Consider the following 24,718-nt stretch of genomic DNA (forward strand, 5'->3'; position numbering starts at 1 on the left):
CCCAGAGTTCTTATTGAAATGCAGGTTCTTGCGAACTGCCCTCAGATCTAAGTCAGAATCTCTGTGATGGGAAACTGGGCATCTGCATTTTCAAAAAAGATTCCCCTGCCCCTCTCCCCAGGTAATTTCACCGTGCACCAAAGGCTCAGAATCTCTGTGTGGTGGTAACGTCACTTTGTTGATACGCCAAGAGAAAATAAGCCTTCGAGGATAGGCATTCTTCATATGCAAGGATATCAGTTTGATTTCAGGGTTAATGCTGAATCACATGTTGACATTTATTGCTAAGTCACCTTTGCTAGATTGTACTTAATACTGCGAATGTAGCATTTACACAGGAAGGGCTTAGGCCAACGCACCTTTCTGATAAATTGCTCTTCTTTGGTCCATTTCAGATGAGGTGGTGGAACAGAGGTCCGGTTCCTCAACACCTCAGCGTTCCTGCTCCGCTGCTGGCTTACATAGACCAAGGTCAAGTTTTGATTCTGTGACTCCGGAGAGCCATTCACTCCCGGGCTCCCTCACTGGCTCCTTGACGGGAAGTGTGCTGTCTTCAGCTGCACCACGCCTGGGCAGCCACACCATGGGGTTTTTTGAAATGTGTGCCAGTCTGATCACTACTTTAGCCCGTTGACAACCTTTCCCTCATTTGTGTCTTTCCGTTGTCGCACTGTGAAAATCATACACTCTTTAAATCATTTTACCGGTGCGTACCACTGTGCGTACCACACTCTAAAATGCTGATTGACAGACAAGAGTATTGCCAGGGGACACTTACTGCCATTGAAGTTACTGAAAACGGCAAAGTCTGACATTTTGTTTACTTGTAGAAGTCTGTAATTCTATTTTGCCTGTGATAAATTCCCACAGGCAATATCTTTAATAAGTAAACATTGAGGAGGATTGTTAATTGAAATTGTGAGTTCACTACACACGATCAGTACACCTTCACTGGTGAACTCTCTCAGTCAAAGGGTGTTTTGGCAGCACTTCCTTGCTTTACTCTTTGGTGTAGGTAAATCCAGTTTACAAATTCCTAAAAATTTCAGCAATCTTTAAGCTATGCTTTTGCACCCGATTCTTTTGCATAAGAATATTTTAAAAAGAACATTAGTAAGATAGTTTTTAAATGTTGAAACCTTAAAAGCCTGCCCCCTAAATTTTAGAAGCCAAGTTCTGGCGATTTCTGCCTCGTGTTGAACAGAAAGGCTGTGGTCCTGGAACAGATGACCATGATTTCCTGGTCCCTTAAAAATAGCTACAACCAAGTAGAGGTTTTATCTTGAGATTTCTATGAAAAATGTACCAGTTTTAAGAGCCTTCAAGGTTCTATTCAGTATTGGAGTGTCTGGAATTGCAACAACTTTTGTCATAAACTTCCATCATTTTAAAACCTGCCTTCAAAATCCACCTTTCTCAAATTCTTTTTGGCTCTATTTATTTTTATATTTTACTGAGCATGATAAAAATTGACAGTTACATGAAACACAGCAAAATATCAACAGTCCCTTAAAAGAGACCTCTGTCTGTTATTGTGTGTAAGTGGCAGGGGGTGTGTGTGTGCCTGTGTGTGAGATGTTGCATCCCACGTGTGAATTCTTCATCTGAAGTTGAGGTTGTCCTTGTAGCCAACCCCTTCCTCACTTTCCCTGGTCACCAGTTTCTTTGTTTATTGTTTGATCCTTAGTGGCTGATTGGTTTAGCTTTTAAATCTCTGGTTCCTTTTCTTTGTTTTAGTCTGCATTGCTAGCCATCCAATTTGAAAACACTGTTTTGGCCTCAAGGGCCTTTTGTGTAATTCCAAAGCTTGATAGGCTGTGACCTTCACTGTTGAACTTTTTAGGGCAGGGAAGCCTTAAACATTAAAAAAAAAAAATCTCTCGTATAAATATATGTGGTGTTTACATATATACATGTATGTATTCACACACCAATGCTTTTGATGGAAAACCAAACAGTTTTTGTTTTGTTTTGTTTTGTGCAGGTTGTGTTATTTTGTAATCTTTAAAGAAAAACAACCTGTATACGGCAGGGTAGACAATAGCTTATAAATTATATTTTGTTCCAGTAGAAGTATTTAATTTTTAAATTATATATAATTTATCTAATTTGTATTTATTCATTTGTTTTCTTTAGTATGTTGTAATTAACAATCTCATTCCCCTGACTTACCCTAGAAAAGATTAAGCTCTTGAAAACAAAAAGTGACTAAGCCTTGACAGGTTTTTCTTTGCCATAAAATGGTATTTTCTCTACCAGAAGCAAATGAGAAAGAACATTAGACCAAATCTCTCCTGCGTTTATGGAAGACAAGCATGTCTACCTTTAAATGCTTTTGAGTCGAGAGTTCGCAGTGTTACATCATGTTGTTTCGCAGAACTTTTAAACAATCTCGACTTCTTAATAATCAAAAGGAATCATCGTTGGGAAAGAGGGTGGGGTTGCAGTTCAGAAGTTTTAAGTTTAAACCTTTGAAAGGTTGCCACCTAGTGGCACCAAAGGGTGCTTTTTTTGTGATTATTTTTATAGGGATAAGCAGTGGTCCTATTGTGTTAGTCTGACGTGCATTATAGATACCACATAATTGTCGCCTCTCCAAATGTGTAAATATTTACCTCTTTTGGGAAAAGCTAGGCCACCTCATCACATTTGCCTGACTATGAATGGGACAACCTTAGCAATAAGGAACTAGTCTGATTCCTTATCCTCAATGATAAATTTCCAAGTAATTTTGAAGGTAGAGAAACAGCAGGATGGAATCCAGTGGCATTTTAGCTTTGTTAGTCTTAGTAAATCGTATATTAGAAACTTATTCACATCAAAATTACTTTATGTAGGTGGTTGTCATTTTTTTGAGAGTTAAAATATTATCTACTATTTTCTCATTTTTGCCCATTTTCATGAATATCTACAGTTTGGTAGTTACTTGTTGAATTTTAGGAGAGCCAAGGGTCACAGTTTTGGGTTTTGTATACTTAAGTTTTTAAAGCGCAGCTATTCTGTGAATCTAGAATTGTTTTGTGGAGAGAAGATTACAGGAGGCTTAGTCCAGTGTAAGAGGGGCTAAGCATTGTCCAAGGAGGCTTTTTGTTGCTAACGAACGGAGCAGGAAAGAATCAGTACTAAATCCCCACATTTCAGGCTTATCAACTGGTTTATTGTAGGTGTGGTACACGGTGGGTAGATCTGGGGTTGGAACAATTTTTTCTAGTTAAAATTCTGGGCTAGAGTTTCTGTTATTAAGTTACAGATAAAACCTTAGCTGTACCGTGGAAATGGACTCCACGGGATTCTAGAGCAGCATTTCCCAAATTGTGTCCTGTGAGATGCTCTGCAGAAAGTGATTCCCTTTGAGCAAGTTTGGAAAATGTTACATGCTACTCTCCTCTTGAGATGACGGTGGATATGAGCATTAAAGACTTTGATAAGTCTGCTGTGGAAAAAAAAAAGACAACCATTTAGCTTTGTTTAACTCTGCTTGGCCAGAATTAGTGTAACCATGTTTTTAAACTTACTATCCATAGGAAAAAGCAAATTTAGAAAATACTAGTTTAGGAAAATTGTTGTTCTGGGTTGTCATAATTAGTATACTTAAGAATAAAGTTAAGATTTCCTTTTCCCTTTTCAGTTGTTAAAACGAATCTGGTTCAAAATCAGAATAATTTCATTATAACCTGTGGACATAATCATCTTGAGCTGGACTTAAGTAGAATTGTGTATGTCTGCAACCTGTGTCATAGCACCTTGATTTTCTTAATCAGGTTGTGTATGGTTTGGGAGCAAAATTTACTATTTTTTTGTGTGTGCCGAGTGGGTAACTAAGAAATCCCGAACAAGATTACTTGTAAGAAAGCACTAAAGACTAGTGACTAATGCTATGGCTTTGTGGGTAATGAGTCAGTTATCATTGACTCTTACTTTCAAAATACGTCATCAGGGAACATTTTCTAAATACTTTTAAATAGGGCAGCACATTAGAACTAATTCCTGTTGTCCTTTAATGTAAGAACAAACATCTCAAATTGGAGGCAGGCAGGCAAACCTATTACAAGTGGAGTTTTTGTTTCAATCAACAAGTTTTCAAGAGATACTTTTGTAACCTTTAGTGTTTGCATTCCTCGATACTAGTAATCTATAAAGAGAATCCAGGAGCCTAAATTAATCAGAACTGATCATATTTCTGTGTCAGGGAATTGGCTATATGTAGTACAGAAAAATTTCTGGTTTTTGCGAATAGGTTTTCAATGACAGTCATATAATTCTGGGCTTAATTTCTTTTATTCCCTGGTCAGTTTATACTCAGGGATAGAAATTGATTTTTAGTATTAGATGACACATAAATGAGTAAATAATCGTAGACAACAGTTGAAAGTTATTTTTTTTGACTGAATTTGTAGCTTCTATTAATGTGTAGCACACTGAGTTAATACAAGCACTGCACCTTCCGTTTATAAAATACGAAAGGTTGGAATGTGTCTGCTACAGACAGTTCCTCTTTGTTCACTGGTTAATAATTTAAATTCTATTAGTGGTTGTGAAATTTCATTATCTAAATGCTGGACATGTTCACAGTTCTGTTTGCAAAGATGCCTACCTTTGTGATCTGGCATTTCTTCACCTGGTCCTCCTGTCCCTCTGCGACTTCGTAGATAAGGAATGTAGTTTATTCTAATTACAGTTCTCAGAGATCCTACTTTATTAGAAATTCGGGATGGGGGTATGTGCAATCTGTTGGTAAGCCACATCCTGTGTGGGGGTTCATTTTTGTAACCTCTAAAGTGGGAGGGATAGTAAAAGACTCTGAGGTATCTGAGCTTTAAAGTTCGTTCTTTTCATGATTTGTGTTAGTGTCCACTTTTTATATTTTTAGAGTATTTATACCGGTGAGAAAATTCTATATATGTTTGGCGAGGCATTTTGAAGGTATATACTTGAATTTTTTTCTAAATACAACCACCCTCTGGAATACGAATGGCAGAAATGCGAAAACCAAACATGTGAAAACATCAGGTGTACTTGACATAAAACACAACACGATTAATTTGAAGTGATGGAAGAGCTCATACATTTTTATAGTGAAATTTGGATCCAGAGACCCTCCATGTCTGTTAACTTAGTTAACACACTGCAGTAACCTTGTAAGGCAGCCACTTTCTAGATGAGGAAGCAGGACCAGAAAGCTCTTCATAAGGACTGCATGCCATACAAGTACTCAGCGATGACCACTGCTTTCTGTGCGCTCCCCTCCTCTGCGGGGGATGGATGAGTCCCTGAAAAGTCTGAGTCGTCTAGTAAGAACAAGAAACGCAGGGGTATTGCCTTCAAGTCTTGGATGACATGACGTAGTCTTAACTGCGTGTTTCTTCATTCATTTGAACCAGTTGATTGTACTACCTAGATGTAATTATCTAAAGTATTTAAGATATAAAGTACTGATTTTTACAAGTACTTCTAAGTTACCGAGGGTGCTTAAAAATACTGAAGAAACTTTTTAGGACATGCTTCTCCCTTTAATTTACATGGTTCTATAGTACAGTCTTTTTTGAAAGTAAAACTAGCTCCAGCCCCCATCCTAAATTATCATAGTTTTTGACTATTACATGAATTAGGCTTATCTAAATTTCATGTACAGATTGATAATTTTTTATTTTATATGCATTAGATGATAAAACACTATTTTCATAGAATATATTTATATTCACGAACTACCTAATTATTATCTGTTGGATAGAGGTTCTCCCAAACCTTATAAAACTTTGAATATAATTTTTGTTTGATGAGCTTTAAAAATTGTATAGATCTTATTTAAACAAGTTGCTGGCCTCCTTACTAGCCTTTCCCACATATAATTATGATGCATTTGATGGCACTGAACACAGTCCAGACTGGAGCTTAATTAAACTTTTTCAGCCATACCTGATAAGAACCAGGCCGGTCTAGAAGTTACCAGACTGTGGGCCTGTATTAACTTGGCGAGCCAGTGTTCATGTCTTCCGCCAGCCGTGGGGAGCCGTGCCGGTTTGCAGCTGCAACTGTGTATGTGACTTGTGGTAACTGTGGTTTATATCGAAGCAGTTTAGATTTTATGGAATTAGCTCATGCTTATTGGGACAAGCAGGGTAGGTAAATTTTAGTTACATTTAAAGTGCAATTAAGGAAATTTTAGAATAGAGTGCTCTTTACAAGGAAAAAAATGTATTTGTAGAATATCCTAGCATGAAAACTTTTTTGAGCATTCATGGAATTTTGACAAAGTTCATACAGTGTTTTGTTTGTTTGTTTATTCAAGGTTTGCTACTTTGCATTAATTTAAAATTTCACGGAGAAATAGGAACGTTCTATTGCCAAGGAGAATTGTATAGTTAATTTTTACTGCTAATTTATGCATGCATTTTTCACAGCTAATGGTCCCTTTTAAGTTAGTTTTGTTACGAAGAAAGGCCATTTTTCTAGACAGATAATGTTTTTCTAAAATGAAACAGATCCACTGATTAAAAACCACCTTAATTGTGCCTTCTGTTTTAAATTACAGGAACAGTAATAATTAGAAACTTGTTCAAACTGTATTTTCTCCTAATTCCTCTCCTTTTTCTCTATACCTGCCCTCCGTGACCAGCCACAATGTCTGCTTGTGTCTGTTCTCAGGTTCCTCTGGCCAGACCTCACCCTGGCACCATCAGAGGTTGGCCACTAGATGTCTTTTTCTATTTTGTTGTGTTGCTTTACTTTTGAAGTCACCTTAATAAAAGTTTGGCTCACTTCCCATGTTTTTAAAATGAATGCAATGAATAGCAATCTTTATATTTCAACCTTTTAAAAAGTCTGTAAAGGAAAGAAGTAATGCAGAGCAAAGAACATAATCTAATTTGGAATCTAGTCTGAGTTTGGCTGCTGCGTCAGCCGCAGGGCATGTAACCTCATTCAGTTTTCTCATCTAGGAAATGGGGATGATAACCTACCTCACAGATGTGTGTGAGAGACTTTCTGAAAGCCCTTGTTTAGACACAGGGTTTGTCATGCTCATATTTATTGTAAGTCCTCCCCTTTCAAATAGATCTGTGATATGACAGGATGAGTATCTTGATTTGAGGTACGTCTTATGTGGTAAGAATGCGGTAAAAGTGTTTCAGACCACAGTTTCACAAATTATGGTATTCTTATTTGAAGTGACTTTTAAAATTTCTTGCAAACACTGAATATCCAAATATCAAATTTATCTTTTGTTGCAACAAATAGTCAAACTTCTTAAATTGTTGGCTGAAGCCGCCTTACTGTACCAAAATACAGCTTTCTCACAAGACTGTTCACAAATCTGTGGTTGTACAACGTTTTGACTGTTCAATGTGAAATTGTTAAAGAACTGTAACCTCTAAGTATAGTAAACTTAATATTGTTTTAGGAAGAATGCTTGTATTCTTTATCATGTATACTTAAATATCTTACAGTGAATTTTGAGTGCAACAAATAAAACTTAAGATTGCCAGCCATTAGGTTATGTCCGTGACAATCATAAAAAATGTGAGATTGGATATTAATTACTCGTTTTTTTCCAAGGACATCCAGCATTCATTTTTTTCTTAGCCTATCTTTGAAAAAGAAAGAAAAATTCCATAGGCTGATACATTAAACTATTGAAGCACTTGATTACGTATTAATTTTTAAAAATTTTTGGCTGTTGAACTTGGGATCACTTTTTGTAACTTGTTTCAAGAAGAAAAAAGAGCAGACTCCCAGTGTTTTTGTATTTTAATTACAATAGATTCAAATTTCAGTTTTGTTTGCTATGACGTTTTCTGTGTTTAATGATCAGTGGGAAGGATGTGTCTTCCAGTAACTGTGTGGTAATCTTCTTGAATTACACAGCATTTCATAGTTACACGTTCACCCTAGTTCATATCTGCACTGTAGAAACACATCGGTTACAAACACAAAAGAGGGAGGAAGCATATCCGATTGCATATAAGCTTTTTTCACAAAATCAAATTAAACTCTGTGGTTATTTTGAAGGTTGTTTTTGTTTCTGTTCAATTATTAAGCTAATTATTCTGCATGTCAGTTAATAGTTACAGAGAAAGCTGTTGTGGAAAAAGATTGCCTGTCACTCCTTGGAGATTTCCTCCCATCTTTATCTACTTTGTTGTACGTCGTGGTTTCTAACTTAGCCACTGCATTCGTTTTCTATTGTTGCCATAACAAATTTCTCCAAACTTAGTGAATTAACACATTCTCTTCCTATTGAGGTAACATTGGTTAATAATGTAACTTCCAGGTGTACGTTATAATTCTCTACACACTAACTGTAGTGTGCTCATCCCCGAAAGTCTAGTGCCCATCTGCCACCATATACTTGACGCCCTTTCTGTGACGTGACGTTGGACATCTTTTCATGTGCCCTCTCCCCACCCCACTTCCCCCAGTGGCCACCAATTTGTTGTCTGTATCTGTGAGTCCCTTACTTGTTTTGTTGGTTTATCTTTTGTTTTATGTATTCTTTATATTTCACATGAGTGAAATCATACAGTTTTTGTCCTTTTCTGTCTAATTTCACTTAGCATAATACCCTCAAGATGCATCCACATTGTTGCAAATGGCAGTACTTTCTATTTTATGGCTGAGTGGTATTCTAGAGTGTGTGTATCTGTCCATTCGTCCGTCGATGGACACTTAAGGTGTTTGCACGCCTTGGTTATTGTAAGTCGTTGCTGCAGTGAACATAGGGGTACGTGTATCTTTTCTAACTGGTGTCTTCATAGTCTTTGGATAAGTAACCAGCAGACAAGTTGATGGATCGTGCGGTAGTTTTCTTAATTTTTTTTGAGGCATCTCCGTGTTGTTTTTCGTGCAGTGGCTGCACCGTCTGCATTCCTGCCAAAGTGTACAAGGGTTCCGCTCTCTCCACGTCCTCTCCAAGTGGTTTCTGACTTTCTGATGACGGCCATTCATTCTAACGGGTGTGAAGTGGTACCTCATTGTGGTTTTGAGTTGCATTTCCCTAGAGTTCAGTGGCGTTGAACATCTCTTCATGTGCCTTTTGGTCATTTTTACGTCTTCCTTAGAAAAACATCAATTCAGATTCTCTGCTCATTTTTTAATTGGACTGTTCCTTTTGTGTTGCTGTTGTTTAGTTGTACGAGTTCTTTATATATTTTGGGTATTAACCCCATGTTGGAAATATTTGCAAATACCTTCTCCCATTCAAGTGGTTGCCTTTTTGTTTTGCTGATGGTTTCCTTTGCTGTGCAGAAGGCTTTTAGTTTGATGTAGTCCTGTTTGTTTATTGCTGTTTTTGTTCCTCTTGCCTTGGGAGTCAAGCTTCACAAAAACACCACCAAGGCCAATGTCCTGAGCTTACTGCCTATGCTCTATTTTATGTACTTCATTGTTTCAGGTCTTACATTCAAGTATCTAATGAATTTTGAGTTAATTTTTGTGTCTGCTGTAAGATAGTGGTCTTATTTCACTTTTTGCATTTGACTGTCCAGTTTTCACAAACCATTTATGGAAGAGTCTTTTCTTTTTCTTTCGTATAGTTTTGATTCCTTTGTCATAATATATGTGTGTCCACATATGTGTGGGTTTTTATCAGGGCTCACAGTACTGTTCCATTGGTTTGTGTATATGGTTTTCTGTTAATACCATGCTGTTTGAGCAATATAGCTTTGTAGTGTAGTTTGCAGTCGGGGCATGTGATACCTCCAGATTTGTTCACTTTTCTTAGGACTGCTTTGTCTACTTGGGGTCTTTCGTGGTTCTGTACAAATTATAGGAATTTTTTGTTCTATTTCTTTGAAAAATGCCACAGGAAGTTTGAGAGGAACTGTAGTGAATCTGTAGATTGCTTCAGGTAAAATAGACATTTTAACAGTTTTAATTCTTGTAATCCATGAACACGGAATATCTTTTCATTTCTTTGTATCTTCAGTTTCGTTCAGCAACGTCTTGTAGTTTTTAGTGTACAGATCTTTCACCTCCTTCGTTAAGCTTTTTCCGGGGTATTTTCTTCTTTTTTGTGTGATTGTAGGTGGGATTGCTTTCTTCATTTCTCTTTCTGGTCGTTCATCTTAGTGCATAGACATGCAGCAGGTCTGATACAGGTGTGGCTACACCTGCTTTCTTCTAGCTTCCGTTTTCATGAGATATCACCTTCCCCACTTTCATTTTGAGTCTGTGTATCTCCAGAGCTGAGACGGGTCTCCTCTGAGAAGGATCATATACTTGGGTCTTGTTTTTTACTCCATTCATCTATTCTGTGCCTTTTGACTGGTGAGTTCAGCCCATTTACCTTCAGGGTGATTATCGATACATGTGGGCTTACACATACTTGCACGTAGGACAACTCAGAAAATTATAGTGAATGGATGGAATCTACTGTGTAATAAAAATGAAGTAGCTCAAGTTTTTAATGCCTTTTTCCCTTTGTTATATTTAAGTGTTAAACAATCTATACTGAAATAAAGTTATGATTTACTGCTTCTGTTAGATACCTTACTCAAAATCTGTGTATTTTTCTTTTAGGTTGAAGAGCTCCTTTCAGCATTTCTTGTAACGTGGGTCTTGTGGTGGTAAATTCCCTCAGCTTTTGTCTGTCTGGGAAGCCTTAATTTCCCCTTTGTATCTAACGGGTAACTGTTAGAGTGTTCCTGGCTGGTGATTTTCCCCCTCATATCCATCTCCCTCGGGCCTGTAGGGTTTCTGGTGAGACACCTGATGATAATTTGATGGGGTTTCTTTAGTAGGTTACTGTTCCCCTCCCTCCCCCCGCCCCGCCTCCCAGCAGCCTTGGATATTCTTTGTCATTAACTTGGGAGTTTTAATATAATGTGTCTTGGAGAAGGTCTCTCTGCACTGAGGTAATTAGGTGTTCTGTTAGTTCCTTGTACTTATATATCCTGTGCCCTTCTCCCTCTCTTCTGCTTCTGGGATGCCTATTATCCTCGTATCGCCCTTTCTGGTGGAGTAAGATTGTTCTCACAGAGTTCTTTCATTTTTAAAAATCTTAGTTTTCTCTCCTCATCAGTCTGAATCACTTCTGGACTTCTGTCTCTGAGCTCACTAGTTCTCTCTTCTTTATGCTTCGTCTGCTCTATTTCCAGTTCTTTCTAATGCATTCTTCATTGCATTTATTGAGTTCCTCGGCTCCAGAATTTGTTTTTTGTTTTTGAGTTTCAATCTCTTTGGTAAAGTACTCCTGTTCATTAATTTTATTTTTTTAACTTTATTTTTACTGTTGACACTATTACAGGTGTCCCCATTCCCTATGCCCTCCCTGTTTGCCCATCTCCCCCCAGCCCCTGCCTCCCTTCCCTCTGGCCGTCCCCACACTGTTGTCTGTGTCCATGGGTCATGCATATGTGCTCTTCGGCTGATCCCTTCGCCTTTTTCATCCGGTCCCCTCACCCCCTACTCTGCTCTGACGGCTGTCAGTCCGTTCCATGTGTCTCTGCCTCTGTTTCTATTTTGTTTACCAATTTTTTTGTTCATTAGATTCCACATATAAGTGAGATCACATGCTATTTGTCTTTCTCTGACTGGCTTATTTAACTTAACATAATGCTCTCCAGGCCCATCCATGCTGTTGCAAATGGTAAGGTTTCCTTCTTTTTTACAGCTGTGTAGTATTTTATTGTGTAAATGTACCATGGCTTTTTTATCCACTCATCTACTGATGGGCGCTTGGGCTGTTTCCAGATCTTGGCTATTGTAAATGATGCTGCAATGAACATAGGGATGCATATATTCTTTTGAATTAGTGTTTCGGGATTCTTAGGATATATTCCCAGAAGTGGAATTGCTGGGTCCCCTTTTTCTGTTTTTTGTATCACGTTGAGTTTCTTTGTGACTGCTATTTTGAATTCTCTATCATTTAGATCACAGTTTCCCATTACTTTGAAGTTGGTTTCTAGAGAATTGTAATTTTCTTTTTGTAATACAGTGCTACTGTGGTTATTCATGGTATCTGACATGTTGTTCCTCTTCTGGAGCATTTAAAGCAGTGAACGTGCTTCATGTTTAGGCACTATGTTGATTTTAACAGTTCAGCAGGTTGATAACTAGAGGTCTTTTGTTTTCCAGTAGAAGGTGCTACAGCACAGGCTTTGGCTTTCTCTTACGTGCCCACTACTTGTGTCTTCCTCCTCTCTGGCGCCCCATGCTGTTGGCATCTTTGTGGTGGGGGGTGGGCTGGAGGGCATCACTGTGCTTGTGGAAGTCGCCGCCTGGGTGATGAGGGTTGTGGGTGCCCCTATGTCTGGGTTGCCTGGGTCTTGGGTCACCACCACCATGGCAGGGAGAGGTGGCAGGTTGTGGGGGAAACCAGGTTTGTGAGTCTGTCGTGTTGTTACCTGGTCTCCTGTGACAGCTGGTGCTGTGGCTAGGAGGCTGGAGACCTGTCTCCACTGCTGCCACAGGCTCTGCTGGTGAAAGCACCACAGTCCATGGGAGGAGCCAGGTTCCCAGGTGCTGACACTGATGCTGGCCTGGACTTTCTGCCAGGCTATGGTACAGGGGCCACACCCAGCTCTTCCACTACAGCATTGGCTGGGGATGCAGGCTCCACCCTGGCATATAGAGAGCCCCCACCTTCCACCTCTGCGTGCATGCAATACACCCACTTTCAGATGTGCTGGTGTGTGACTCTTTCAGGTGTCCCATGGTGCTGAGTAGAGGAACCTTTATTGGGTTATAAATGTCCTAATTGTTGATTTAAGGGGATGTACCAAGGGGGTATGATGCTGATTTCACTCCCCAAACACAACTTTATCTTACAGTTCTGTAACTCAGAGATTCAGTGGGCTTAGCTGGTGTTTCTGCTTCCAGTCACACAAGGCTGCAAGCAAAAGTGTTTGTAGGGCTCAGGTCTGGGGGAGAATCTTTCAAGTCTCATTCAAGCTTTTGGCAGAATTTCATGCCGCTGTGGGACTGAAGTCAGCTTCCTTTCTAGCTCTTGGCTAGGGGTCACTTGCAGCTTCAAGGGGCCATTACCATTATCTGGACCATGGCTCCCTTCATCGTCAAAGCCAGCGACAGGATGCCTATGGTTCAGATACCTCCTGCCTCTTCTTCCGCTGCGTAACTGACTGGCTGACTTCTGATTTTAAGGCCTGTGCAGTCAAACAGGCCTCACCTGGATAATCTCCTTATTTTAAGGTCAACTGGTTAGCACCTTAATTTCATCTATAAAGTCACACAACCTATTTACAGGTGTAGTGCCAGGGCATGGAGATCGTGGAGGCCAAAATTCTGCTGACCACAGCCATAGAACAGGAAGGGAAAGGCATAGAAGCTCTCAGGTAGCGACAGACTTTTAAACTGACAGCTACGGAAAATAGAGAACAAGCAATGTGGATGTGATCCCATGTACCACTGATAGGGGCAGCCATCCCTACTTATATACCCGAAAGCAACTTTTTGAAAAAACATCGTACTTTAGTTCTCCTTAACAACACATCGAAGTCAAGATATATAAGTAAACATTTTAATTTGCTTTTCCAAACTTAGAAGAAGGAATTTGTGTTTTATTAGTGAAAATGTTTTTCCTTTATTTCCCAAATTCCACGGGTTGTGGATGGTTATGATAGGAAATTTGAAAAGTACAGGACGTTTGAAGAAGCTGAAAAAATCATCCTAACCCTGTTACCCAGAAACAACCACTTCTAAGGAATTTGTCAGTATATTTCCTCTTTTTCCCCTTCCTATTCTTCTCCTAGAATGTATGTTTTAGAAGTTCTGAAGATGTGCAGGAGAGGGCCTGGTCAACAGAACGCTGTGCTGTCTTGGAGGCCCACGCGTTGCCCAGAAGTGCTCGGGGAGGAAGGGAAGGCTGTGCTGTTGCATGTGTGAACAGGCTGCCGGCGACTGGCCAGTAAATGACCTGTGTGGGCCAGTGTCAGCCTCTGTTGGGGCCAGGTACCTTCATATGCTTTTATCTGACGGAATGTCACCTTTACTGGTATGTTTCCATAAAAACTTCAAAGTAAAATGGAGACTCAGTGTTTCCATTGAAACTTTATGCGAGCTGAGGGTTTCTAGGAGACACATGGCATCCTTTCCAGGGCACTGGGAAGCCTTAGTGATAGCCTGAGGCACTGAAGCCTTAGTTATAATGTTAATGTACATTAGAGGATCTTGCGGGTCAATAGTGTGAGAAGTTGTTTCAAGGGGACGATGTAAAGCAGGGTGTCAAACTCATCTTCACTGGGGGCCACATCAGCCTCGCAGCTGCCTTTAAAGGGCTGAAATAATTTTAAGACTGAATAAATGTAACTACTCCTTTCTGTGAAGGAGTTGAAATTATATTCAGCCCTTTGAAGGCAACCTCGAGGCTGATGTGGCCCCTGGTGAGAATGACTTTGATACCCCTGGTGTAAAGAATGGAAGAAGTGGGGCTGACAGTGAAATAGAGACAATCACATTGAGTGTGGATGAAAGCAGTTATTTTTCCTAAAAATATAGTTCATATCAACAAATAGTAACTAGGTACCAGTTTATATTGAATCAAATGGTTTATACTTTCCAAACAAAGAAAAATGTTTAGTTTTAAAATCCTATTAAATATATCTATGTAAAATTATTCCATCCCAGTCACTTTTTTCCAAGTCTTAAAATTTGAATTGCAAAACATATTTTGTTTTTACATCTTCCAACTTCAGAAAAGGCCAGGTACTAAACAGCAATGCTGGCCCACTTTTAGGACACTGGTGTTTAGGGCACTGCGTTCCGGCCTGACAGCAGTCCTGTGAAGCAGACGAGGCGAGGGTCTTCAGCCCTGGGCACTAAGGAGAGAACGGGGATGCGGAGCGGAGTCCTGGGTTAGAACAAGAGGCCATGGGATGAGAAGGAGAGTGTGTGGGACGGACCATCATAGTGGGAGTTTAGTCCCATTGCCACTGTGGGGTTTAAGATACTTCATGTTTCGGCCAGGTGGCAAGAGTGACATGTGGTGCATGATTCTCATTTTTACAGGATTATTTCATGAAAGGTCTCTGCTCTTCACCTCCTTCCCTGCCCACAGGCCATACTCGCCCATGCTCTTCTGCCATAGTGCCCACGGGGCCGGTCTGACTGTGGTGTGGGAGGGGCTGCAGTTGCCTGAATGCCCTGCCTCTCACTGAGGAGGTACATTTAATTCAGGGGGATCCAAACAGAATTATGTTCCCAATTTTGGTACCTTAATCTCAGCTCCCAAAAAAGAAAGCTTGGAGTCATCCCCTCATTCTTTCTCTCACCTCTAATCAGTCACCAAGACATCTGTTTCCTTACCTTTGCAACTAATGGGGCTGCGTATTGCTGCTGTCTTACGGTCAAATGCTCTTTTGCCTAGAATATTGCAAAACCTACTAGCCTCTCCTCTCTCTGAGTTATCACCCATATTGCTGTGACTGTTTTTACTTTTCTCTCTAGACATCTGGCATCACCTTCCTGAATAAGACCTTTGATAAGAACTCTGTCACATTCTATCTCCAACTTACCCCATCCCAGCTCTTGCCCTTTCCCACCAGACACAGGGTGTTCCATTTCCCTTCCCCACCAGACACAGCGCGTTCCATTTCCCTTCGATCTCTTCCTACTCACCAGACAGTGGGCTTTCCATCTCTGTGCCTTGTCTAGCAAATGTGCGTGTGATTAGACCAAGCTTCAGTGCCACCTTCTCTGTGAAGCCTTCCTCAATCTTCTAGGCATTTCATTCATATCTATTCCCCTCTCTAAACTATGTAATACATTTAATTCTTGTCTTCTAGAATGAGGTTGGCTTTTTTGGCAAATGCCACTTGTAACTTAAGAAAGAAACTAGAAATTTAAGAAATAATCTCATAGTATAAAGGATAAGACCATGGAGTAAATTCACACCCCTGAACGCCAGAATCACCCTGCTTAAGAGGCAGTGTACATCATTTGAAATACAGAATTTTATTAACAGCTCAGCTTAATTTTCTTTACTTTCATATAAGTAAAAATATGTGTGAATTCTCTTATTTGAATAAACAAAAAGTATTACTTATTTGGGACAACAGACTATTTTAAACCAATGCAGCATAATTTAAGTGATGTTGGGTGAATTTATGAATAAATTACTTTTCAGTATACGGTTCCCAAAAGAAACCAATTTTGAGCAGCATTTTGAGTCCAACTTTGGTTTTGTGATAAAGCAGAACACTTAGACCTTGATTTTTTAAAGAAACTGTAAGTATTTCAAGATTATACTTTGAGTATTTAAAAGAACTTGGTTACACTGTTTTTCCAGAATTACATCACACCCAATTTAAATGGACAGCGTCTTTTAGAAGTTCTCAGCACTCACGTACTGATACTAGAAGCGTGCTCCCTCCCTGTATAGCCCACTGGGCAGTGCCATCAGGCATGATTTCTTACTGTGGACGTGGCTCATGGAGTAAGTGCTCAAGGGCTGGCACACTCAGTGTCACATTCTGTTTCAGATTCTTAAAGTGGACATGGAAAGGTAACCTTTTAGGAGCAAAACCAACTAGACGTGGAGGGTTTGTTTTCTCTCCTAAGGTCCTAACGAAAGTTTTGGCCGTCTCGTTTTGACATGTAAACCGGAACTGGTGTGAGCAGGACTGATGTCTTAGAACCAGTTCTCACTTGCACATCCGTCCATCTGCTGTCGCTCTTCCTAAGGCGACCAACCTTGGTGCCTGAGAAAAAGTAACAAGTATATTTTGAAATGTAAAGCAGTTGAGTAGTGAGCAGGAGATTTCTGGGGAATTTCTTATCCAGTTCAATATTTTTATGGGCCTTTAAAATGTTTGTTTATAAATATGCTCTGTAGTGAAGTTTGATAACCCAGGAGACACAATAGTAAAGTCTCTTCCAAAGTAATCCTCATAGAATAGGGCATTGTGTATCTAATTTTCAATTTTTTCTGAATGTAAATAAATTCAGTAGTATTTCCTTGAAACTAGTGTCTCCAGTACTGTTAAATATTTAGAATTCATGATTTGAAATATAAAATCAAACTACTTACTTGAAATTTAGATGTTCAATTAACACGTATCCATCTGTAGAAACAAAAATCACTGGCAGTTACAGAGATAATGCTTTGAGATGCTTTAAAACAATGACACTTTGTGGGCAGGAAGCCAATCACTTACATTTGCCTTTAGAATTGCGACATATCACTAGATTTCCTTCAGCGACATCGATGACTTCCAGCTCTTCTCCAGGGGTTATGGGCAGATCAGAGACTCCGTGTCTCGAGTTACAGGAGCTCGCCACCGCGGTGTTGATGACAGCGATCTCTTTGTCGTACTGAAACGGGAAATCACTGGTCAGACGTGCTTGCATGGTTTTTGTCTTTTCATTATAGTAAAATTAAGATAGTAACAAAATAAACTCAAGATGCTAAGTATTAGTGAAATATCTAAGGGAATAGAAAATAATAGCAAGATACTCAGTGAAGGGATTTAAGGAAATAATGGTTGAATGCCACAATTCTGTATTTGCTTGGTATGAATATATGTTCAGTCCATGATCTAATTGTACTAGGATGAATGCTGGTGAACGAGAGGGTTATACCATGGGTTCACATTAACCACTGTGGATGTCTATGTTAACCGTTGTTGTGATAAAGTTACTACCAAATCAGGAAAAGAGAGGTTTGAAAAAGGGGGCAGGGAGAGGAAACCCTCTTAGAGTTTATGATGTTCTTCCATACAAGTGTTTCTAGGTGGCACTCTCCACTTTTTTCTTGGGTGGGCTTATATATCCTTACATTTAGCTACAACACACACATTTAAAGTAGTAGGAATGGGTGTGGGGGCAATTCCCACTCTCCTTTTGGGGTCAAGGACAAGCATTTGTGAAAAAAACTGATGAGTAATTTACTATCTGATCTCAGGGGAGGTGTTTTTCTTTTTTGATGTTTTAAAGCAGCTGGCCTACACATTCACAGGTACATCACCATCTAATGCATTGAAATCCACTGACTGAAAAATAAAACAGTTCCAGAATATATAGCTCATATTTACAGATGTCTACTTCACCAAATTTGGGTGGCTGAACATCTCCCCCTGCTCAGGACAGTCTTTATTTACAAATATTATGGTCAGGTGTGCCTCCCCTCACTCTCAGAACTCTCCTGAGTTTGGGGGATGCGAAAGAGCACCCTGACCCAAGTGGGATCTGCCACAAGAGAGACGCTTCCTAACTGATTTCCAACCCTTTCTAGGCCGTTGTTCTAAAAACTCTTCGATGCTTTCAGGATGAGATCCACATTTCTTAGCTTGACATTCCAAGTCCTTTATAAATGTCACTCCCCGTGCACCCATTTCTGTCCCTTTCATTGCAGCCACCCCAGGCTGTGTGATAACCCTGAATACACCACGCACCTCCGTGCGTCCGTGCCCTTGCTCGTGCTGTTTTCTCTGCCTGGAAACCCCGTGTTTTCTTTTAACCACCTTGCACGAGGACTTTCGCGACTGCCCTGTATAATTTCCTGTTTTCACTGCATTGTCTATATACTGGTGTTACAACATCATATGAACATTTTGTCTTTAAAATGAAAGTGGAGGACACTTTTATTCCTCTTGTACCTTCAGTGCCTGGCACAAATGTACCCAACATTTTGTGATTTGAGCTGAATAAAAGTTACTGAAATGGCATACTTTTTTCTACTGGGACGGCAAGGAAGCCCACCACAGGTGATAGGGAGGAGTGGAATCACACACACGAGAGATGGGGTTTGTGTCCCGCATGAGACAGCCAGTGACAGCAGGGAGAAAAGCACTAGATGCAAGGCCAGGGTCTTTTCAACCAGAAATTGTTACACTGTTGTCTTCAACTAGTCAAATAACTCCACCCTTTTCGGTAGACAATTTCATGCCACAAATCAGTAGTATGAAATTAGCTACGGCAAACGTCTGTCTTCAGGACACGAAGAGCTGCATGTGCTGTGTGAAGAGGCCGGAACTCAATCCACAGAAATGGGGACTTCGGGAAGGTCTAGGCGGAGAAGCAACTTGGACAAATTTATGAGCAGGGAGCACACACTGTCTCACTCCAGTGACAAGCCCATGGAGGTGTTCAGTGTGTCTCTCAAATCAATAAATTCTTTGACAGTATGAAAAATCAGAATGGAGGGTCTTTTGATTTAGTTGGAATTAGGGAAAAAATGCTCCATGGACTCAATGACAGGGTAAGAAGTCAGGGAGCTTCGGACACTTCACTTATTCATTGGGGTCGTGATTCATTCACTCACTGAACACCGACCGGTTTTATGTTGGGCGCTGGGGGCAAATCTACGTGAGGCAAAATCTTTCCTTACTAAAGGACTCCAGAGTTTTAGTTCCAATGTGCGTGTGCACACACGGGTTGTAACAGAGGTCAGTGTGCTTCCAGATTAGTGTAGAATAGGTTTTTTAAAGTGTGCTGAGGGAGTAAGTTTACCTGAAGGAGAGGAGTTAGGGAAGAGGAGGTGATGTCTGAACTGAGCAACTTAGGAATTTTTCCAGGCAGAGGAAATTGCATATACAAAGGCATTATAATGCAGAAACGCATCGGGAAACAGTAGAAGTATTCATGCCTCAATCCCAGAGGGGCAGAGGTATAACACACAGAATCTCTAGAATCAGAAGTTTCTAGCCTTTAGTACTGATTTTTACCTTCAGAGGAGAACATACCTCAAATCTTTCTCTAAAAAGTTTTTCCATTCTGTCCTTTTCTAAGTTTTGCTTCTTGGTTCTGAAGAAATTTCTAGGTGATAGACTGGCAAGAAAAATGCAGATTGGGTTAAATAAAACTCAAGTTTCCAAATCTTAGTCATCCTATTTCAGGATAAACTTAGGTATAATTTATGTATGTGTATATAATTTTATATACATTTTATTACATTTCCACCAGAGCAGATTGTCAAAACCACTGAACAGAATAATAACAGTTCCTTCCCCCTACAACTAAAAATGTTTTTTTTTTGACAGCAAGATAACTTGGACTAACATCCAATTGGTTGAACAATTTAAATCAAAGAAACTTCTCTGAATCAGATTTACAAGTATAACTAATTTAAGGAAGAACCAACTTAGGGAAAGTTATAAACTGTCCCACTCACCCTCAGATTACTCAATAAAAAACTAAGACTGAGTAAATAGCTTACATCTCATGGTTTTCCACTTTTTCAAACCTAATTGGGGAATCAAAAATCTCTGTGCATCAAAGAACCTTCCAGTTCGCTGAATGATTATGAAGAAGATAGAATTAAGAAGATAGCCCTAGCTGTTGTAGCTCAGTGGACTAAGTGCCAGCCTACAAACCAAAGGGTCGCCGGTTCAATTCCCAGTCTAGGGCACATGCCTGGGTTGCAGGCTGGGTCCCCAGTAGGGGGTGTGCAAGAAGCAACCACACAGTGATGTTTCTCTCTCTCTTTTCCCCTCTCTAAAAATAAATAAAATATTTTTTAAAAATAAAAGAAAGTGTAAGATGCCACAAAATACATGCAAAAAATTCAGGCCATAGAAGTGAATAACCATACAGCACGAGCTGATTATGGTTTCCCTCTGTCTTTTCCTTCCACTCTTCACATGGGGGCTGGTAGTATAACCTATATCTGCTTTGTTCCGTCCAAGATTATAGCCGCTGCCATACTTTAGGCCATGGCCACTTTGCCCCAGAAGTACCACCTTCCTCTTACCTTTCCTTTTGTGAATCCACCTGCATACCTGCCTCCAGTCATCTTTCTAAAATTTAATTGGCCATGTCACTCTCTTGCTTAAAACCTTTTAATCTCTCTCTACTGCCCACAAGATAAAGTCATGTATTCCCATGGTGGGGACATCTTACAAGGTGGGCTAACATACCTATTATTTTATACCTGTCATACCCTTCCCCAGCTTCTCTGAAAACGTATTATCTTTGATTAGTAAAGGGATAATGACAGGATTGTCCTAATGTCAAAAGCATTTCTTATTGGTAGAATATGTTACGGTAGAAACCATTCAAAAAGGAATCAAGAGCACATGAAAACATATCAATCTAGGTGTAATGATAGCTTCAATCTACTACATTATTAAATATAACACTTTAAAATTTACTCAATTGAGAATAAAAGTAAAGTATCAGTTTGTTGTAAGAATAAAAGCGCACTAGAAGATTGTTTCCTAAAAAGACATGTGTAGACATTAAAATACTAAAAAGCCTTTTTTGGGGGTTGTAGGGTGGGCAGTAAAAATTTCGATTATTTCCTCTTGGAATTCTGTTTTGCTATGCTATGCAAAGGTATGAAGTTTAAGGTGGGAAGTACTTTCTGGTCTGTGAATACATCTTTCCAACTTGGAAAAAATAAATTATATCAAGTCTAAACCCAAAGAAAATAAAGGAAGGGTCACTGGATGCCATCCTCCGCGTTTAAATCTGGCATAGACTAATGTGTTATTTCTTGGGGGTGTCCCTCTAGGACTTTTCTAAACAGGTTTCCCAAAGCAGGGAGACCACACAGTGTTCCCATCCTGATTAATGACTTATGTAGACGAGGATTTCCCAGAGACACTGGGTAAACCTCAGAGCTGCCCCATCTCCTAGTGACCGAGGCGAAGACTGGAGCACTGAGCACCAAGGAAACATCTGAGACAGTAAAAAAAATCACCTCCCCAACAGCCAACTGGGAACTCGAACCACGTGAATGAAGGTTAGATTTTGAATTGATAAAACCTTGTTTTGTAATTCTGACACTAATGTAGACATACATAAAATTACATTGTACTTTAGGGAAAGCAGTCTCACTGTTTAACACCTAGTTTCCTTAAGTTCAAATTGGTGTATTATTTAAGGTTTGTCGTGGAGAGGGAAAGGCCTTTCAGCCTGAAAGAAGCCTGAGAATGTTTCATGGTCTGCAAGGCCCGGCTTGAAATCTTTCCTCGCTCCCTGTTCACCAAAAGCAGGGGTGATGATGATGATGAAGATAAGTGTGTGTCGTTCTTTGTATTTTCATATTCTGTGTCTCTTCCAGTCCTCTCAACTGCACTGGAGTTTAGATGCTAATATTCTCATTTTGTAGATGAAGAACCTGGGAATCCGACTTACCGACTTGCCTAAGTTTACGCAGCCGGCGAGCAGTATGAACCGCGGCTGGTAAGCGGTAACGTAGGTACCCCTGGGTACTTACCGTTCTGATTCTTCAGCACCTTTTTTCCCCTTCGGTTTAAAAAGCTTGGGCTTCCAAATTTTTACTTTATCTTCATCTCTGAGGAGAAAAATATATTTGATCCAGTAAATTAAGATTGAACTAAACCAGTTGTGAAAACCATCAGTACTTCCCAGGCAATTATGTTTTACCAAAAAAGTTAAAAGTCATCTAGAAGTATATTTTGATAATCTATGACAAGGCCAGAGAGTAAATACTTTAGGCTCTGGAAGGCATAACATCCCTACGTAACCACTTAACTCTGCTCTTGTGACGGTATTTACAAAAACAAGCGGCCTGCTGCGTTTAGCCCACGGACCATAGATCGCTGACCCCGGTCTGTGATGATCCGAACTTGAAACCAGAAACGAGATCAACCTGCTTATCATCGCACTTTCCCTCCTTTCTGAGCCTCAGCTTCTTTGCCTCTAGAACCTGAGCCGTAATACTGACCTCCACCACGAGAAAAACTAATCTAACTAGTTTGGCGTTAGTAGGAAAGGATTCAGGGAGGGGTGAGGGTATGACAGAACTAGGACTTTTTGAGCCCCTACGTGGCAAGTTGTGTGCTTTCACGTGTTAACTGATTTTTCACAGTAAGTATCCTGTAAAGTAGTCATGCATAAAGTTTTACAAAGAAGGAAATAGATAATCAGAGAACTCTCATGGTCACAGAAGCAGTGGCTTTGAACCTCCAGGTGCCTCTGACTCTGAAGTCTATGGTCTTTCACCATACCTGCTGCTTCAAAAGGTTTTTTGTGTGTTTTTGGTCCATCATCGATAAGAGCAGAACAGGACGCCACTCCGTCGAGCATCTGTGTGTCCCTGGTGTCTGCATATCTGAACTCTTCATCGGGTACATGATAACCACAGGATATTATGTCACAGGAATTTTCGAGATTTTCAGAGACAATGTGTCACCATTCCCTTCAGATTATGGCCACAGTTGTCCAACAGTACATCAGGGACTCAGCATTTGACCAGCATGGACGATGCAGCTTAGGGAAGTCTTTTAAGAAGCCTTCCAAGGTTTGTTGAGGGATCTCCAGTCCCTGTCTTTCTCTGTGTCTGTTGCCTTAGGACCCTATATCATGGCGCTCAGCAGTGACTGGTTTTCTAACTGTCCACTGGTCACTCGTTTTCTCTCTCCACTGTAGGTTCCCAGAAGATGGGAGCCCACCCTCTATTCCAGTGTGTCCAGTGGGCTCTGCTCAGTGCTAGGCGCGCGGCGAGTGTGCGGTGGGAGCTTGTGCACGGACTTGTGGGGGAGGAGCGCGGCGGGGAGGGCAGGGAATGGGCAAGGCGGGTGCCTACTTAAAAGCTTATTTTCTTTACTGATTTTAAAGCAGTACATTCTGAGTATTTAAAAACTGGAAGCAGAAGTAGAAAACAAAATAAGCATAATCTGAGCTCTCCAGGACATCTGAATTTCCTTCTAAATATTCCCAAGCCCTTTTAAAATGGAACTGAGATCATACTGTACATACAGTTTTTCATTGTTATTTCTGCATTTCTTCATTACTGAAAACTATTTAGGATATATTTAGCATATATTTTAATGTTTATGTTGAGTAGTATACGATAATATACTTACCAAGTTATTGGAAATCTGGGTAGTTTTAAATATCTCATTTTTTATAGGTAACCTTGAGGCAGATATTTCTGCACATGATTTTTTTCATGTTTCCTTTATTTTTGTTTTTATTTATTTTTTTTACTAAAGTTAGTTGCTTGAAGTAAGAGTACTGGGTTAAGGGTCCGGGCATTTTAGACACACGTTGCCAAATTATTCTTTCAGAAAGACCGTGTCATACCAGTTCATGCCCCTGCTGACCACGTGAGCATTACGGTCAAGTCAGTGCCTCTTCGTCAGCTGCTTTGCATTTCTAGGGGTCTAGTTAGAGGGCTTAATGAGCTCGGCAGGCCCAGGATTGTTCCTGCCATCGTGCAGGTTAAGAAACCAAGGTTCAGAGAAGTGAGGTGACATGCCACAGGCCCCACTGGTGCCAGGTTGTAGAAGCTGTTCCAGGGTCCTTTTCAAGATCCCCCCCTTCCTTCTCCGGCCGACTTGCTGGGAGATGGATAATGAACAGAAGGAAGTGCAGCATAAAGCAGAGGTCTGGGTTGTCTGGCGACAAGTCAGTCCAGAGCAGGTTGGGCTACTCCTCAATCCAATACCCACCAAGACATGATGTGCAAACTAGCCAGGCGTCTAGGAGCTCAAATGCCATCTTCCCTCTCTCTTCTCCTTCCAAATTGTTACTTCCCATCAATGTTCTGTCTGCTGCAAATGCCGTTAATGATTGGTGTCCATGAGGCCAAAGAGAAGATTTACTCTGTCACATGAAAATCAGTCAGATTTTGACAGGGCTAAGTGATTTGATAAATACCATGTGTTCATGAAACATTCCTCACGTGCCTACCACATACTAAGTGCTATGTTAGGCGCTGGATAATGGAGATAAAGAAGATACGATTTCTACCAGAGAAATTCACAATTTAATAACATCCACTGAAGTTCTCTGAAATAACTTTTTCTTCATTTCTTTTACCACCCTAGAATACATTTTGATCATCTTTCACCTGAGT

General features: G+C 40.2%; 2 protein-coding genes across 2 annotated transcripts in view; one reads left to right on the forward strand and one right to left on the reverse strand.

Moving 5' to 3' along the window:
- The window catches only part of PRKAA2 (protein kinase AMP-activated catalytic subunit alpha 2), a 61,941-nt gene extending 51,469 nt beyond the window's left edge, over positions 1-10,472 (forward strand). Inside the window, exon 9 of the mRNA XM_053920610.1 lies at positions 396-10,472. Coding sequence (XP_053776585.1) covers positions 396-634 — 239 coding nt within the window. The 3' untranslated portion in view covers positions 635-10,472. The remainder of the gene's footprint in view (positions 1-395) is intronic.
- A 4,125-nt stretch (positions 10,473-14,597) lies between these two features.
- The window catches only part of FYB2 (FYN binding protein 2), a 133,742-nt gene continuing 123,621 nt past the window's right edge, over positions 14,598-24,718 (reverse strand). The window contains exons 20-24 of the mRNA XM_053920609.2: positions 22,112-22,189; positions 19,635-19,719; positions 17,109-17,265; positions 16,982-17,015; positions 14,598-16,652 (exon numbers count right to left, since the gene is read on the reverse strand). Coding sequence (XP_053776584.1) covers positions 16,631-16,652; positions 16,982-17,015; positions 17,109-17,265; positions 19,635-19,719; positions 22,112-22,189 — 376 coding nt within the window. The 3' untranslated portion in view covers positions 14,598-16,630. The remainder of the gene's footprint in view (positions 16,653-16,981; positions 17,016-17,108; positions 17,266-19,634; positions 19,720-22,111; positions 22,190-24,718) is intronic.

This window comes from Desmodus rotundus, chromosome 3 (assembly GCF_022682495.2).
Source record: "Desmodus rotundus isolate HL8 chromosome 3, HLdesRot8A.1, whole genome shotgun sequence".
Classification (NCBI taxonomy): Eukaryota; Metazoa; Chordata; class Mammalia; order Chiroptera; family Phyllostomidae; genus Desmodus; species Desmodus rotundus.